Source organism: Symphodus melops (assembly GCF_947650265.1).
Source record: "Symphodus melops genome assembly, chromosome: 22".
NCBI classification, from domain to species: Eukaryota; Metazoa; Chordata; class Actinopteri; order Labriformes; family Labridae; genus Symphodus; species Symphodus melops.
Window position 1 is genome coordinate 7,042,332 of NC_136712.1, and position 19,121 is coordinate 7,061,452.

Consider the following 19,121-nt stretch of genomic DNA (forward strand, 5'->3'; position numbering starts at 1 on the left):
TGTCTGTGTGAGCCTGTGAAAAGAGGGGAAGCAAAAGCTAAGCAATGTATGAATGTGCAAATAAAAACATAATACAAAAACAAACAGGTGCTGAGAAATGCAGCTGACTTTTGCAGGAGGTTTAATAAATGTGGTGGCTAAAGTAGGATTCAAAACACACACACGGTAATCTTCAATCTTTGATATGAGGGTTTGAATACACCATGTAATTGCGAACACAACCTCCTTGTTGTGTGCAGCCTCACAAGTCTACCTCGCATCTGAACCTTGCTGAAGAGTACTGCATGGCCTAGCCTGGCTGCTAGCATGTACTGCAGGGATGAGAGAATGACCCAGTTGTGAGGCAAAATGTTCTCTGCAGAGAGAGTCAGGAAGAGAGGAAGGAAGAGAGACAGAGGAAGAGAGAACGGAGAGGTGGAGGAGAGGAGAGGAGAGGAAAAGGTGTGCGGGGGCACTCGTTGCCCCCAAGAGACCTGTGGTGTGCAATGATTGGCTACAGGCGTGCAGGGAGGGAGGAAGTGAGAGAAGGAGGGGGAGGCAGAGGGCTCACCTGCAGTGTGTCCTGTATAGCTGCACACACTCAGCCATAAATCATAGGAAAAGAAAGGATAGAGGTATAGATAAAGGAAAGAGGTGAAGAATAAGAGAAAGGGGTATGCTTCCAAACAATCCAAAGAAGATGAGTTGGTGTAGAGACATGCACTACCACAGCGACAAAATGGGCAGAAAATGGATCTGCTTCAAGCAGTCATCCATCAATGATTTTGAGAAAATCCATTACAGAGAAAGTGATGAAAGTTTGTGTTGAGTGGGGGAAAAAAAGAAAGGGAGACGTACTCAGCAAAGAGAACATTGCTCTGCTGGCCATGAAGTGAAGAGAACATCAATCTTCACTTATCCTTAATCATGATGAACCTTAAGTTATGGCTGGTTATGAGTGGAAAACTATAGTATAACTATAATTTATAATACGCCTCTCAGACTATAATAATGGCAGTGTTGGGAAATTAAACATTGGTCATAGTAAGGTCACTGATAGAGCTACACAGGACTGTGTGATTACTGGCTAGACTGAGTATTGATTTTTTTTTTATGCTAGTGCACAAATCAACAATCGCCACACAATGATTTGGTAGTCACAGGCAAATGCCAACACATGAGCAACACTGAAAGAAAGATAATTAAAAACTGTTGTGTGGAAGTTCAGCTACCTTTTTACCTTATAATAAACAATAAATCGCATTTAGAAATAGTTAATTAAGTGCTGCAGAGCCTGTGCCTTCACACTCTGCTACACTAGACTAATTACTGCCACTTCTTCCACTCACTGAAAAAAAAAACAGGTGATGGTTAAGTCTTTAGCCAAAGTTGACATGAGGAGACATCTGTGTAAGTGTGCATGTGTGTATATCTCTGCGGTTACCTACGCAATGATCCATCAGTAACAGAGAGAAAAAGCTTGCAGGTAATTACATTCCTGTTGCTGGCTTGACACGGGCTTAATGTGGCTGAAGAATGTTAATAGTGATGCTAATTAACTGGGGAAGTAGACCAACACTTTAAGAGCAAGCTTGACAGGAAAGGTAAAAGGAAAAGCTGCTTAACCTCACGTCATCTGAAGCACACCTGCACTGTTAAATGTCATGCATTTGAGCATACTCTGTGATTGTTGAAGTTCTGTGTCCATCTCCTGTACTGCAGCTGTCATACTTTGTGAAAGTCATATTTTGTAGGGAGTTTATTTTCTGTAAAGTCAAAGGACTTCAAGTGAATGAGCTTGGAGGTAGATTGCTAAATCCTGGCCTCACAACATAAGATGCAAACTTGTTCATACTTTTCATTGAATGCCATCAGTGTTGATGAAGACAATGGACCCAAAGAAGACCAGACCAAGACAAACTTGCAGTATGATATTAGCCCCCATGCCTGTTTGGAAAAGACACTGCCATTGAGCAGTGTGTAAACACAGGCTGTCAGTTCTTCTCGGTGAGCAGCACCACAACAACATGTTCATTAGAAAGAAAAGGGAAATACAGATGGAGAGAACAGTAAGCAAAGGAGCATATTGTGGAGGAAGAGAGGGCGACAGACATGGATGAAAGGATGCTAGGAAGAGGCAGAGGAGGGTAAAGGAAAAGACAGAAGAACCTCAAAGGAAAGGTAAGGAAGAAGAAAAGATGTAGTAGTATGTAGAAGTATTTCATTTGGAGGTTTGTTGTAACATCTTGTAATTAATTTGACTCTAAAAAATAAATACTTATACACCATCCAACACCTTTCACTCTCTATTGATATCTAATATTTCGGTGAAAATTGACATTTCAAGGTGAAGAGATACAAGACAATCAAATAATGAATTTCTGATTATGGCTCAGCCCTTTGATTTGTTTTGTTTTTTTTGTCCCTGGACCTTGGATCATCTTTCACAGCAGCCAACCTTGTCTTAACCCTGAGCTAGCAACGCATCAGTGTCAAATACAGTTCAAATGGTTAGGAAACAGAAAGATCAGACTCAAGTTAGTCATTTTTCTCTCTCCAACTTCTCTGCTGGCTCAAGCCTTTCAACTCCATGTACACACTGCAGAGAATAGCCACTCAAATCACTCACGGCTCAATAGGCTGCCACATACTGGTACTCTTCTCAATAGGTGCAGACTCACAAGAGCGAAATGAACATCAAACTCTATTTCAGCACTCTGGCCCTCTCCTCCCATCAGACTGTCTGCCTTTACCCTTTCTCGACATTCTCTCCATCTTTGTAGCTTTCACCAATCATTCTTGCTCACCAATTTTGCCCTCTACACTCTTAAGAGTCTCTCGTTCTGCTGTGCACTCCTTTCTGTAACTGTTCACCCACACTCTCTCTGCCTTCAATGTCAAAAAAAAGATCTGTGTAAAAAATGATGATAATAATAATAATAATAATCTGCAAGCCTCATGTCTGAGTCAGAAGGTTGAAAAACAAAGTTTATATTTTAAGGTTGATATATTTCAGATCCTGTTTTAGCTGAACACGGAGAAAGGGCTAATGAGAGTCATGTAGACTGTAAAACTACACGGACCATGATTCATAGCTGGAGGCTCACCTTTGTGACTGGAGATGTACTGTACAAGAGCCTAAAGCAATAGAGACGTTTACTTGGTGTGTGTGTGTGTACGTTAACATGGTGTCAACCTTCAGCATAGTGGCTGGTTACCATGGTTAATCGTGTGTGTGTGTGTGTGTGTGTGTGTGTGTGTGTGTGTGTTTTTACTGCCCTGCTCAGCCCCTGGCAGCTCATCAATTATAAAGGAGCCCTGGAAAGAAGGGATAAGGCCCAGCAACAGCAGTAGCATCTATAAATACACACCTGAATGACACCACGTGAGGTGAACTGCTATTTTTTGCATACGGCCACATGCACACACACACATGAAGGTTAACAGCCAAACAAGCTGATCACACAAGCAATGTCATTCCCCGTATCAGGGGCACTTTGTGTAACTGTTGAGTCAGGAAGGACAGGGTGCACAGTGGCTGCTCTTTGCTAACCTGAGCACCATGTGATACTCTGTCTAAATCAGCGGAGAGATTGCTTTCCTCTTCTCCCCTGGTGAACGGCAGAATGGAAAAGTTTAGGTGTGTGTGTGTGTGTGTGTGTGTGTGTGTGTCTGTGTGTGTCTGTGCGTGCAGGAGTGCAGGAAATTCTGTAATGGTTTGGAAGACACGCACTATCACTCCCTGGTGGCCCCGGGCTTTCTAGTTCTACCTCACTCTCTGTTTACATCCAATTTTTCATTCTCCTCTTGTACTATTTAACTTTAAGTTTATATTTGCATCAATCTACATCTACTTTAGTTCATCCACACCTTGTGTTGCATATTCAGTCTCCTAGAAATATATCACTTTCTGCATATTCCATTTGTCTTCTCTCTGTCACTCCAACATATATCCAACCTTCGAACCATCTTTTTTTTCATCTACTTATCTGATTTTAAGTAGGGCTTTTCTAAATTGGAAAACATCTATTTTTTCAGGTTAAATACTCATAAATTATGTCATGTTGTGATTTTTTTGTTCATACTTCCTAATCCTTAAAGGAAAATGGGAGCTAACTATAAATATTACATTCTTGGAAGGTGCACATTTGCTTTTACATGCAAGCAACAAATTGCACTCTTTTTGCTGTTGTGGGTTTATGTGCTTTGTGAAAGGCAGTTTATTTAAATCCAGTACACATGTCATAAGTTGATCTTGTTATGGACAGAAGTTTCACAGTGGTCCCTTGTTAAGATACATTCATCACCGTCTTAACTGAGACTCTTTGTCCGTCCTTCAGCCCCCCAAAACCAATCCTAGTATTCCTTCAGTTTTCTTTTTCTCCAAACTATCTTTCCATCACCTGTCACCCTTTCCATTTCTGACTAAACTCTACCATATTTCAACTACTACCAAATGGTAAGTGCTTCTGATTATCTGAGTTCAACATCTTCTTCGCCCAGTCAGACTGCCTGGCCACTGGGCAAGTTTTTGCTGCACTGGCAGAAGGAACCAAAAGTATTATTGGGATTGGAAGCACATGAGAAACTGCTATCTTCTGATTCTTTTCCCAGCCAGTCCTCATTAGCACCTTGATATTCTGCACAGAATCCACTACTATGTACACTGAAATGCAAATGCAAGCATGGCACACTCACTATTTACCAACATCGTAAATGTTGAGGAAGAATCTAACGTTGGAAGGGAATCTTCGCATATGCAAAGATGGTGCAATTACCAGAAGACGTATCCATAAACAATTGACCGAGAACAATGGGGAAAAACATAGAAAAGCAGAGGGGGTTACAAGGGGCTGCAGGGGGGGTTCCCAGTGACTGATTTCCCTTGACATGCCTCTCTGTATCGACAACAAATAGCACAGCAAAGATGGATAACAGTCAGTGGTTAATACAGCAAGATGAAAATAGCAAAACGTAAAAATTGTGTGCTCAATCAGCCTCTTAGCTGTGAGGTGCACAGCACCTGTCATGGACCAACAGCCCACGATCATCACATCAGGTCATCCTCATGTGCTCCGAGTCCATTGTAGGAGCTACTCTCTGGGATTAAATACACAGCGTATCACAAGTCACTCTCAGGTTTGTGCATGTGTGTGTGTCTTCTATACATTCTGCCCTGTGTGTAGAACAGTCTCTGCTGCCATGGCAACCAACGACTGAGCTTGCTTTAGTGTGTGCTGTTGCGGTAGCTGGTGTAGGAGTAGAAGCACACACACACACACACACACACACACACACACACAAGCAGAGATCCAAGGCAACGAGTAAGACTGCTGAGGAATACTTAAGAGCATGGGAACATTGACATTCTGGGAATACTGGCTGAGTACAGCAGCGGTTTAGACCACTGACCAGAATGGGTGGGGTTGTAATGAATACTATGCAAGGTGAATAAAGCTGTGCTGGTAGACCTGTGTTGAAGAGCATTGCATTTATAGCATGAGAAAGGTGGGGAGTGCGGCTGGATCACAAAGGACTGTCCACACACTTGCACACATGATGCCTACCCGTCCTAAAGCATATTTCATCATTAGCTCTAAGCATTTAATCCTCTGCTCCACTGACCACGGCTCAGCTCAGCCCATTTCAATAATCTGCATCTGGGGCCAACCAACCTATCGCACAAGCGCGCACACACACAACACACAAAAACACACAAAACATGGACACAATCAACTCACAAAACATATGGGACTGGTCCAAAGCAATAAATATCTCAAGTTAAAGCCGTAGCACCCAGACAAGCGTAAATCTATCCATAATCTCGTATGCAAGCAGCAAAGCCTTGTTCACTTATAAAACAGGAAACAAAACACAAAATGCTTTGTATTCATGCCAGTATTAAGTTTAAAAGGGAAATGTTTGTCACATATTTCAGTCTGTTTCGCTTGCTGTTATAAAAGTGAATAGGCTGAAAGTTGAAATGATTGAATGAATGGGGAAGAATATCACATGGCACATAAATAAATAGCATGTTGTGAGAAGGAGGACAGCAGTCAGGTAGTGAAAGGACAAAAGACTGCTCAAAATCGGCAGCAGTAGAGGGAACGTTTGACCTTTCCCTTCCCAACAACAAACATTAACCATTCACTGTTGGAATTGACCCGTTTCTCGCTCCTACCCTGGCAACCTTAAATGATAGATATCACTCACTAAAAATCCTCCTGCAAGGTTTTCTCCCTTTCACCATGAAGCTATAGCCCGGTGAACTACCATTCATTCACCAATCCGCCACGCTATCCATCTCTCGTGTCATGTCTCTCTTTTCCCTTCCTCGCTCCTTTATCGCAAAAAATGTTTCACCCTTTTCTTTTTTCAGTTTGCATCTTATTCTTCTTCTCCCCTCTTCTCTGTCTGACTGTAACAGATTGAAAAGTAGTGCCTGTGGTGAAGAGGTGAACGAATTGTCACAACCCAACACCCTGCGCTTTGCCTTCGGCCAAATGCTGACAAATGTTCTGTGGAAAACAGGTTTTTGACTCTCTTTCTTCCCCTATACTACTATTCCATAATCGTGTATGTGTCTGCTTCAGACACTACCTTGGGCAACACTTAAAGAGATCGGTCATATCTAGGACTCTGAAACACACACACACCCCTACACAAAGACACACACACACACACACACACAGATGTAAGCCCAGCTTCGTCAACCTTGCCATCTTTGCATGCAATGCCTCGCTCAGTTCTGTGCTTCTGTCTATGTCAAGTTCAAGGTTAGCTGCTCATTGTATTGAGCGCCAATGCTCCCCCGTTGGGAAGGACAGAGTGGAGATGCATTAGCACCTCTGCAGGTGGCCCTCAATCTCATCCCTTCCCTCTCTTTTTTCTCCACATCTTCCCCTCACACCTCCTTCTCGTCCCCGAGTCCACCTCTCAATCCGTGGCCCCATGGAGGTTCCTGGCCGGGCTTTGTCCAACAGTGTGTACGTGAGCTCGTGTTCACTGATGCATGTTTGTGCGCTTATCTGGATACATGCAGTGGTGTGCAGAATATGTATCATGCATATGTGTCCACATAGAGAAGTACCTGTCATGCTAATGTGTGGCTTGACCAGATGACCATGAAGTGAACCGAAGCCTGCAGGGGGTTAAGGCTTTCCCCTTGACCTGCTGCTGAGCACTGACCTGCATTTAATGGGTTTAAATCTCACCCAGCTCCAACCTTTTATCTCCATCACATCTCCATCTCTTTAAAAAGCCACAGACCAACACACGCCCAAAGCGACCGACAGACATGCGGACAGAAGCCATATGGTCCATTCACTTCCAATAGCAGGAGGTAGCCATCAAAGAGCTCTCACAGCAGCTCCACTCAGGCATGGGAAGATAGATGCAGGGAGAAGGAAAGATGAACGGAAAGAGAGGAGGTAAATCATCTGGGGAGGGCAAACAAAGGTGGAGAATGAGAGGAATAAGGAGAACCTTCCAACATCTTCTATCATGATCTCATGTTTTTTCCTAAATTGGTAAAAAAAAAAAAAAATCTTCCAGACTGACCTTACTTTTCAGATTTTCTGTCACTCATGTGTCCCCACATCTACAAAACCCTGTTTCTGCTCATCTTTCAGATTCAACAGTTCACTACATCTCCAACTAACCACAAAGATGTTAACGCTTTTCCAGGAGGATGACTCCAACACAACCTCCAGCGTCTAGACTCCACAGAAACATGAACATACTCATTATTTATGGCGTCTAATTGCTGCAGTCTCTGTCGACGCTGCTGATCTACTTCAGGTTGAAGTAAGGTTGAGGGGAAGGACTGAGAATTACATCGTGCCAGTTAAGGTTGGCTTATTGACAGTCCGAGTACAACCAGGTCTCAGGATCGAAAAAGTTACTCGCACCCGCATTACATAAAATGATTTCACAAGCAAATTTCATTTAATTCACTCAGCTTCCTGCCATACTCAACGTCATGATGTCATAAACGTGAGCCTGTAAACACTCACAGTTAGCTCACCCACACACGGTTACATTAACGATTGCCCGCACTCTTTTACCGTCAAATAGAGTAAATAGAAGTGAGAGAAAGAAGGAGGGGAGCGACGGGGATGAGGGATGGAACAGGCTGGAGGAGTGTATATAAATCAACATCCATTAGCTGAAGGGTTATAAAGTCACTGATGAAGGAGGTGGACTGAAGCTCAGACCTTTTATTGTCTTGTTGTTGTCTTTTATTGCCTGTGATGTCATCTAATGGTATACAGTTAACGATAGGGGAGGAGAAGTGTGTACATGGGAGGGGAGGATGTGGCTTTAATGGGGCTCTGTGTGCATTTGAGTACGCCTGTGCTGACAAATAATATTGATCATCTTTTGTCAAAGCTGGTTTGTTTCTGTGGGGTGTCTTTAGCTGAGTATACCATGACAACAATGCAGAAATCCAATCAGTGACTATATGTGGTTGTGAGAGGGATGTCTGGATTGAGGCCAACGAACAGAAGAAGGAACAACAAAGATAACGAGGGGAAAACAATTGTTGCAAACATCCTTAGGCAATAACAATGTTATCAAAACCAAGAAAATATTTTTAGTTCCTCTTAAAAGTAAAAAGTCACACTCATCACCACAACTGAGCAGCAGATTACATATTTCCCCATGTTAAGATATCTGCCTACGTGTTGGTTATCGTCTTTAAAAATGGAAATCTGCTGTCTCAACCACTTAGCTCCTGTGAAGAACAAAAACAACAAACACTGGAAGGGCCCCATAATTGACAAATGCAAACAAAGTAAAACCAGTGTATAGAAAAAAAACTCAGTGTCCTTAGCTTGATCTATTCCTATGCACATATTTTTATAACTTTCTTTATACTTCTCTATTTAACCAGCCACATATATTTCTTGTTTGTTTTCAAACATGTATTTTCATAATGTTTTCTATCTCTCTGAACTCTACCATCTTCTGCTTACTTCCCTCTCTATCCTTACGTATAATACAATGTATTTCCTTTGCCTGTGAGGCGGACTAGCCTAGCCACCCCAGAATTGGTCTCAGTCACGGCCCTGTGACGCATGTGTGTGCCAGTGCAAGAGGAGTGGGAGTGAGAGCACAGGAGCTACCTCCCGTCTATTACACCTAACAGCAGTGCATCATCCTATTAGCTGTGAAAAGGGCTGCCGTGCGGGGGAGGCCACAGGGGCATGGGCCGAGTCTAAGGTGGGAGCCACAACATGCCAAAACCCAGCTTATCCAGTGCTGTTTAACTCTGAAGGGACAAATCTTGTTGAGCCGAGGGCTTTGCAGTCACACAGAATGTGACATGTTTTTCAAGGGGAGACACTGTTATGGTCTGAGACGCTAACAAAGACTATGACTGACAACAGGCTGCGAAAAAATCCTCCATCTCCAACAAACTACAGCAGAATGGCCAAAATTAACAAACAAATTAAGAATACCATCAGATCAGACTGAAGCAATCTAAAATTGAACAAGGAGGTTATCTAATCAAAGGCCTTTAAATATCAGTCTGTTGTTTAAAATTTTGTGTTAAATGTATGTATACTTCTACCATGGCTTTAATTTCTAATTAGTACATTTCCATTTTTTGAATTTGATAACTGTAAAACAGATTTCAGACTTCGGTTTGACAGTAAAGTTATATTAATCAATCAAGGTATTGAGAATAATCCCTCAATTTAGTGTATACAAAATGTATAGAAATGTTTAACTTTTCCAATAGACAGATGTGACTTAATCTGTATTATACCACTGTAAGGTAGGTATCAAATACCTTAAAAAAGTGATCTGTTCCTTCCTTTTCTGATCTCTCATTTAGCCTCAAGAAACAGAAAAGTTTTTCTAATCAATTCGGCAACATGCTGATCTGTGCTTTACAGCAAGTTTGCAACATGCTGATGTGTGCTGCAATCGGCCCCCAGGGCTCTGGATTTTCTGTGATTCCAAAGTGAAGGGAAAGTGCAGCAGACACTCCTGATACTGGATGTATAAGAGTGTATGTGTGATATATGGTGCAGTGGATGAGGAGGATGTTGAGAGATACCAGATAGGCCCAGCTCAAGAAATAAAACCCCCCTCAGGAGTTCTCCTGATCCCCCCCTTTCCTCAAAAACAGGCGCACACACAAACTAAAATTCTCTTTACACTGAAGTACACACTTCATTTTTTTCTCTCTCTCTCTCTTTCATGCACACACTCACCTCTTCTTCCTGCAAATACAGCCAACTCAGCTGATTTGCCTGAAAGTCAATCTGCCTTACTACAACTATCCTTCCTCCAATCCAGCAGTCCCTTATTCCCAGCCCTTACTCCACATTCTCACAGAGAAACCAAATCTCTGCCCTCATCAATTCTGCCATCTCTGCTACATTTCATCTTTTATATTTGAACCCCTCTTACCTTCTTGACTCGTCCACTCTTTGTGCCCACAAAGACCAGCGAGTGGTTCTTGTAGACGTAGGCGATGACTGAGGTCATTTTGTCAATGCCGTCAGAGAAGAGGGGCTTGCCGTGTACCATCTCAGACACGCCCAATGGCGCGTTCATGTCGAGGCCACAGAAGTCGTCGTCAATGGTCAAGAGCTGCAGCAGAAACAAGGAAGAGAGAGTTTTAGAAAACATCAAAAAATACAAACGATTTAAATAACAGGTTTAAGACAAGAACACTGTTATGACCAACACTCTTCTTTAGAGCATTTGATAATGCTGTATGTCACACAGACACCTCGGGAGAATTTTATGGGCAAGTTGAGTTGAGAGTAGAAGGCATTACATTAAACCTGATAAATGGCAAAGAACGAGCTTGAGCTGAATTAACATACAAATCAATATCATGTTTCCTAGTTTCAGTATATTTTAAAATAGGATTTTCAACTCGTGACTGTTTGTATAGTTTTACTATATGCTGGAAATGTAATGCAAGAAACAGCAAATGTAGAAAAAAGTAGAATAGAGATGAAGATAGAAGAAGACTGCAGTCAGGCTCGAGCTCTGTAATAGCGCCAGAGGCTGCTCTGTCAAGCACAATTCCCCACTGTCCACCCGATGCAACAGCCACTGCAGAAATGCCATTGCTGCAAGATATTCAGTGTGAAATGATTCAAAGTGAACCAAGTTAAATATAAAGAACAAAAATAGAGGTGCTGCATCGTCAAACTGAGGCAAATCACCACGTTGCTTCCAAGTATATATAAATCACAGAATTAGAGTTCGGAGGCTCGAGATGGAGGTTCATCTGTTCTGCTTTTTGTGCAGACATGCTGTGATTTTGTTATTCAGTGGTGCTGTGTGCGTTTCATTTTCTGTGCCTGTACATTTTGTGTTTGCCTACATGTGTTTAATCCTGCCGGGGGGTAATATTCATACCAGTCAGTGTGGGCAGAATGACTTATGGGCTGTGATAAGTGAATAATGGTGCTGGGGATTGGTCATTATTTTGCCTGTATGGATGGATTTGAAACACTGGGTTTAGGACTGAAGCCGGCATAGCTCATGATTTATAGCTTAGCAATGTAGTGGGCTGGCTTGGCAGTAGACACAATTTCCTTTTTCTGAAATGCATAAAAAATACTAGTAAGGTGAAATAGTGGGTAGGATTTATGAAAAGCAAATACATCTGTAAATACATCATGTAAAGCTCAATCATGGTGGAATACTAATGATTAAAACAGTAGACTATTTGAAATAAAAAAAAAATGTATCTGAAATTAAATAAATTTAATTTAACGAAAAGAAGCACTTCAGGTAATTAGACAACACACATTAAAGTCCAAGCTCCATAAAAAGAACATATGCGACAGTAAAACATGTGCTGCATGGAGATTTTGGCTTTTATTTTGTTTGAACTCATCACACCATTTCAGGTCTTCAGTTGCCTGATGGTTTGAGCTGTCATCTATGAACGGGATGCTCCAGTAGAAATGGGATGATCCTCTACCATGCGTCTTGTTTTCCTTTTTCCCCACTCAAAGTGCATCCCTCTCAGCCCTCCATCAATCTTGCAAACACCAAGTGTCTCCTCACAACATTTCACTAAAGGCCATCATCATCACCATCGAACACAGCCACAGAGAAATATGAGGTCTGCTTTCATTAGACAAATGGAACATGGCTGGTCTAGGCCACGATTAGCTTGAGGCTATAACATGAGGGTTATATGAAGTGGTGCGAGTGATCGATAGAGGTGACCTGAATTTCGGTCAAGATCATGAAAGTTAAATGGTTGAGATGAGGAGAGAATGGGACAAAACCAAAGAAAGATAGAGGAGCAAGGAGAGGAAAAAAACTGAGGACAGTAAAAAGAGTTCAGTTTAACCCCCCCCACCCCCACCCCCCCTTCAAAATGAGCTTTTGTTGAGAATAGTCCATGTACTAGCTTTGCAGTGGCTTCCTGCTGAGTTAATAGCGTTCTGTTGAGAATCAGGGATACTCCCGAAAAAAATATTATGAAATATCTCTCTTGTTTGCAGTTACACTCCACCTTCCAGTCTGAAGCTACAATTTACCATCCCTCAGCTTTTTGTGACATCCTAACAAGCCAACATAAACTCCACTAGTGTCCACTAACTGAAAGGTTTCTCCACTTACTACTTGAGCTGTATGTCTGCGCATTCAAGAGTAAGACAAACAAGGACTTGCTCTCCATACTACTGTTAGTTAAAAAGCTGCAGGGTTCAAAGGTTAACAGGGTCTATCAGAAGCAAAATGATTACTTTATAGTGTTTGCATCCTCCTGCCCGGCTTTAAAAGATAATACATGTGAAGTCAATGCTCCAAACATTGCTTACATTCCAGTGAAAGTTCATGTTTTTCTATAATTAAGATGTCCTTTAAAATGATCTGTCTGCTCTGTCATCCCATCTGAAATGAAGGATGATGCATGTGTATGGAGGGGATGTTATTACATGCGAAGACATAGCGGAAGATGCGTTTTCATCTTTTGTCACTGACACATGCTGTATTCTTTGTACCGGTTGCCAATCACAGTCACCATCTCTGTCCCGCTTTCTGAAATCTAATGAAATATACTTTCTGTCCGTCAGCTCCCTCGGTAGGCAGACACATTTTCATTATGCCAGCAGCAGAACATGACATTTGTAGTTGTGATGCCAAAGACGAATTCAGTCAAAATACTGAATAATATCAAGGTAGCCTTTGACATTGTCTGCCAATAAGACTCTGCTGTCACTGCTTCTATCATGTCCTATGCCCCCTTTCTTTCTCTCCTCTTGTCTCATTAATGCATCTTCAAACTCACAAGGTTACCATTATTTGCTGCCTTTTCATGCCACTATGTGTCACCTTTTGACGGACAGTGCTGTCCAAGCATAAACAAACACTGACTAGATGTAGACCTTGAAAGAGATTGTGTCTCGTCTTTTGTCTTTTAGTTGACAAGAGCCGCTTGAATACATATTTCATTTGAGTAGTTTCTTTGTAGAGATAAATATTGCGGGCACCAACAACATTAGATTCACAACATTAAACAAAATGTAAAGCAATATCGACGAGAGATTAACTACATGCACAAAAAGGAGAGCTGCCCTGAGATAAGGCTACTCAGACATTGCGTTTTGACTGTTGGTTCTAAAGCAACCAATTTAGCTTCAAGCCTTAACGTCAACCCTGAAGTTGACATTGAAGAGACAGAAAAAAACAAGGCTCAGATATCTACAAACTGTCCCGGGGACATGCATACATCGGAAATCAATCGATGAAACTGTTAAATAACTAAGGTACAGTAACTAAGATCCCCAAATTACCTAACTATGACCTCAAATCTTGTGTAGGTCTTGTTGCTATTTTTGTCAGTGTCCTGCAGTGTGGCAACAGAGGAGAAAGCTGAGGGGGTTCCTCCCTCAAGACAGAGGGACATGAGAGAGGCTCGGTGTTTGGAGGGAAGCCAGGCAGTGAGGCAGAATCAGGTCACTCTCAGCCATATCCATCTCTGTGCTTGTGTTTGGCTGCCAGCAGCAGCACAAAGAGAGCTCTCTTCTGGACTGTGCAGAGGGATCAGCAGATACAGAGTGGAGGGAAAGAGAGGGGGGCAGTAGGCACACGCGAAAGAGAGCGGGAGACAAGGAGAGAGAATTGCTCAATGTGATTAGCGATGAACTGAAAGAGATCCGCTCTCATACCACTCTGATGTATGGACTAATCTGGCTTCAACATAGCAAGGGCCTGTTCAATTGGCTGCAAGTTCACAAAGTTAATGACACACATAAAACCACAGAGACATTACACTTCACGTCGCTGCTTAATGCTCCAGAGTCAATTTTCTTGCACTTCTGGCTATTCATTTTTAATGCAGGTATTATACTCCATGTGGCACTTTAAATGACTTTCTTCCATGAAGTATTAAAGTCAGCTGATTCTGCGCTTTGTTTTTTAACTGTAACATTTGATGTTCAAGATTAGCTTGTTTTTAGAGTACAAATGTTGGTGATTACATGGAAAACTTCCATTACCAAGAAGGGCAAGTGGAGGAAAAATGAAAAAAAAAAATACTGGTTGTTACTCTTTGTGTAATTCGCTCCACAGACATAAAGTATTTCCTCAAGCCCTACTGTGTTAAATGACGGACCTGTCAGAGTCACGGGCGGCACTAGGAAATTATGTCATGACTTAAGTGGGTTTGCAGTGTTCGTTGTAAGATATGTCAACATTCAATTTAGCTTTACCAAAACATTGGCTGTATGACTCCTGCAGCAACAGTTAGTCACTTTGATTTTTTTGTTCATATTGACAGAAACCATCTAAAGCACACAGCCTTTCATTATTTAAAGAGATCCATTTATCCATCATACATTTCCAATGTATAACATGTTATTTAAGCAGTCACTTAAAGCTAACCACTTTCTGGTGGTAGATACATTTGAAAAATAAAAAAAGGAATTCTGGGTGTGCTGATCCATGCCGCTCGAGGATTGTTTTTGGTGGAGCTGGTCTCTTTAACACATTTTTCTAAGTCATTAAGGAGCCATCAGAGGAAGATGCATCAGGTTGTAGATGCTTTGACTGATGACTTTTCTGCTCTGTGACTGAGGATATGTTGATCTGTATTTGTCTGGCACTTTAGTAAATGAAATCTTTGTCAAATATCTTTTGAGATAAAATAGGGGATATGCGTTTATATTGTCCTTATGTTGACTAAACCCCCCCCCCCAAAAAAAATAAAATAATTACTTTTTTGGGCCAAAAGATTTTGAGGCTTTAAGTGTAAGAGAAGCTATACCTTCTGTGTGTGTGCGTGTGTGTGTGTCAGTGGTGTGTGTCTGTGTCAGTGTGTGAGTGAGTGTCAGATGGCCCACTGGTTACTCTGCCAAAATGTACTCTGTCTGACTACTGATCCATGGTGCCCTCCATTGCACTAGCAACGCGTGACAGAGCACACCATGACACACACACCATGAAGTAAACACACACACAGGGAGAAGTGAAATGCACAATCTGCTATCCCACTTGTGTCCCGTCTGCAAAAATTGTTTTCTGATTTCCCTCTTAACAAAAACTGTCTGCTTTGGAAACTGTCCAACCTTAAAAGCGATTGAGCCATCTGAGGCTTTTTCCGCTTTTAGCTGCCTATTTGAGGCTGAAACAGAATGAGCGAGACGCAGACGGCCAAAATGAAAGAGAAGCCACAGCATCATAGTCCTGCTGGTTGAATGTTCTCACAGCCACAGAGAATCCCTTCTGTTTTCAAAAGGTACAAATGTGTTACCTTGACAAAAAGAAGCAGTAAAACATTTCCAGGATGAAAAACTTGAGTCTCCAGAAATAGTTAAAAAGAAAAGCATGTTTGGCAGGTTACAGTTACAGTAACACAAAATCAATCAATCAATCTGTATTTGTAAAGTGCCAATTATTTTCTTGAGATAACAAATGTGATGTTGAGAGTATTGTATAAAGGCTACAGCAGTGGTTTGAGTAAAGTACTGGATGCTTGTTTGATTTTGGCGTAAGGCAACACCCACTCTCTCTTCTCTTTAAATTTCATTCCCTCCAGCTTTCCCATTAATAAAGGCAAACACATAATAATCTTAAACAAGTGTTATTGACTTAGTATGAGCAGGAGTCATTCTAAACCCATCTCTGATGGCTGAAAGTTCACTGCCCTTTTAGTATCTCCAGGCCACTCTAAACATGAGAGTATTTTTCCTTTGCAGTACTCTGACTGAATTTTACTCAAATTCAGCTTCAATGCACAAGTGTCAATGCAGAGCACAAGAGCTGTCCCCAAGTAGATTTAACTTCTTCTTTGTATGCCACCCTTGGGACTGTTTGGAAACTCAGTAACAATAATACGAACTGAAGAGAGAAAGAATAGATGTATGGGTTGCACACACACAGGGATGGTTTAGTGGCTGACAGTGACGTTATCTCAGGAAAAATGTGACACAATCGTGGGACATCATTGGAGTTAGAGAAAGAACGTGCTGGGAAATGCAGAGCTTGGAACTTCTTTTGCAGGTTTCCACGAGAGGAAAAGGGTTGTCAAGTGCTCGCACATGCCGACTGTTAGCTGAGCAGCTACAACATACAATAAATATTGGAAAGGCAAAGGAGACACTAACACAGGATGCAAACTGAGACATCACAAGGAGAGAAGAGGGTCAATGGAAAGATGCAAGTTCAAGTGATGCAAACAGTAAAAATACACATGTAAAGACAGGAGCTGAAAATAAAACTTTATCAAGTGAAATGTGTGTCAGGAAACTTTTCACAAATGTCTGTGTACATAACCGACTTATATCAGTTAGTGACAACCATCGTAACCTTATAACATGCTCTTTATTGTCTTCTTGTTGATGATGCATTGGATACAGACACTGGCTAAAATCAGTGGCCATTTGTCAGAACTTTGTCGGTAATGGCGTTAGGGCGTTTAGGTTCACGGTTGTACAAAGTAAAAGAAGAGAGAGACCTTTGTGAATAATGTTACGCATTTCAACTCCACAATGACATTTACAACCAGACGTAGAATGCTGGACCTCATTACATTTTAAATGTTAGTGTTGCTTGCTGGAGTACACTTGCTGTCGTATTGGAATGGTTTGAGAGAGCTTGGAAAATTGAATTAGTAATTATTGTACAGTGCAGTCACTAGAGTAAGAGATGTAGATGAGACGGATCAAGTGTTCTTTTAAAGCAAGCCAAAAGTCAAATAAAGGGAGTAGAAATTCAGGTTCCCATTTCAGTCCCTGATTTTAGATAGATGGAGTACAGCGAAGAAAAGGTAAGACATTTGTTTAATCACAGAATAACGATATTGTGATGGATCCTGACCTTTCAGAAGTGCTATCATATATGGAGATTTAATTAGCGAGCCAGGATAGCGGATATGTGAATGAAGTGGGGTGAAGTATGGGGAGAAGAAGGGAAGGGGTGGGGCAGTCTGGATGTTCTTAATGAATGCACTAGCCTTTCTCGTCCTGAGGATGTGGCCTAGACTGAGTCATCAGCAGCAGACGCTGATTAAGCTCCACAATCAGACGGCGGACGAGTGATGGAGAGATGGTCAGCACAGAGAGACAACACAATTCAAAGGCTGGTCAAACAGAAGAGAACAGAAGCAGGAAAAGAGCCAATGACATGAAATAAGAGTGTGAAAGAAAGACGGAGAATGTCATATTGGAGGCGCTTCTTTCAAGTGGTGGAGGAAGGGGAGGGGGGGAGGGGGGGACTTAGCATGTGTGTGAAGATCAAGGAAAGACTCAAAGAAACAGCAGCGACCAAGTAGAATAATCTAATTAATTGGAGTGAATTCAGAATGTGAAGTCGATAGCACATGACAAATGTGGAAGAATGGCCCGTGGCATGTTAGTTAATGACATGTAATTAATGATCATTAGCAGAAGGGATGAGGGGATAGCTGTGGCCTGTCAGGGACTTACAGGCGACCTTGTAATTTTCTCAGCTGTGTTCGGGGGGGGGGGGGGGGCACAGTACTTTACTGAGTGCTTATGGAAAGCACTGTTAGAGGAAATAAAGGGTAAACAGAGAATAAGAAGATACGATGGCAGCAACTATTCTTATAAGAACATGAATAGAACGACAAGCACAAGGAGAAAAGAGCAGCACAGGCAGAGAGCAATGAATCAAAGATGCGAGGGAAGAGCGCAGAGAGAGAATTTATTGCGATGCCGCTGTTTTGTTGTTCTGTTTTTTTTCTGCTGACACAGTGAACATGGAGGGAGCAGGCAGCGTTTTTTTTTTTTTTTTTTTTTATAGGTCACATGCCACTTCACAATGATCTATGGATGCTGGCCCTTTGCAGACTTATACTGTTGAGCATGCATTATGTGGCTCGGCCAAGCGTGGCCGTTAGGGGGTGAGAAGAAGCAACATCCCCCCCCCCCCCCCCCCCCCCCAATCCATGCTCTCAGTTCTTTCACCCATCATAACACTCTCTGTACAAACACTTTCTTTTCAACTTCTCCCTCTTTTCATCACGTCCACTTCAACTGAAAGCCTCTTAAAGAGGATGCAAAGCAACAAAGGTCTGACACCAGAGAGGGTTTATGTGCACTTCCTCTCAGACCCATGCCTGATAAATGTACATGTGACCTTGACATTTTTATAGCGAAAGTACTCGGATGATTTGGTTGTTTGGCAGCTCAGTGTGTTTCAATCTGTAAAACACACCAAAAAGCATTATTGCTGTAGAAGTTGAATTTATCCTGTTGTGTTTCCTGCTCCTAGTGCACACTGACCACTACAATTTATGATCAACAAGCCTTTCTTGCAAAGTGCCTGAGCGAAAAAAAAAAAAAAAAGTACATACAGGGAGGAAATGCAAATAAGTTTCTCTCATAAAGCAGTCATATTTGTTATACAAAAAATTAAATAAAATTAGCTTTTGAACCCAAGTAAAAAAAATATAAAATATCTGTTTATTAACCATCTATGTATATGATATATTAATTAGCCAACTAATTCTTTGAAATGGTCACATCTTCATTTCCTGAATTTCCCTCGGGATCAATAAAGTATCTATCTATCTATCTATCTATCTATCTATCTATCTATCTATCTATCTATCTATCTATCTATCTATCTATCTATCTATCTAAAGCATCCAACCTTCATTGAGTGTTTCACATTCTAAAGGGAAAGAC

At 41.6% G+C, this 19,121-nt stretch overlaps 1 protein-coding gene across 2 annotated transcripts in view; it reads right to left on the reverse strand.

The window, feature by feature from the left end:
- plxna4 (plexin A4) overlaps positions 1 to 19,121 on the reverse strand; it is a 202,843-nt gene that overhangs the window by 157,261 nt on the left and 26,461 nt on the right. For both annotated transcript variants that reach the window (XM_079335713.1, XM_079335712.1), the window contains exon 3: positions 10,405 to 10,587. In XM_079335713.1, coding sequence (XP_079191839.1) covers positions 10,405 to 10,587 — 183 coding nt within the window. The remainder of the gene's footprint in view (positions 1 to 10,404; positions 10,588 to 19,121) is intronic.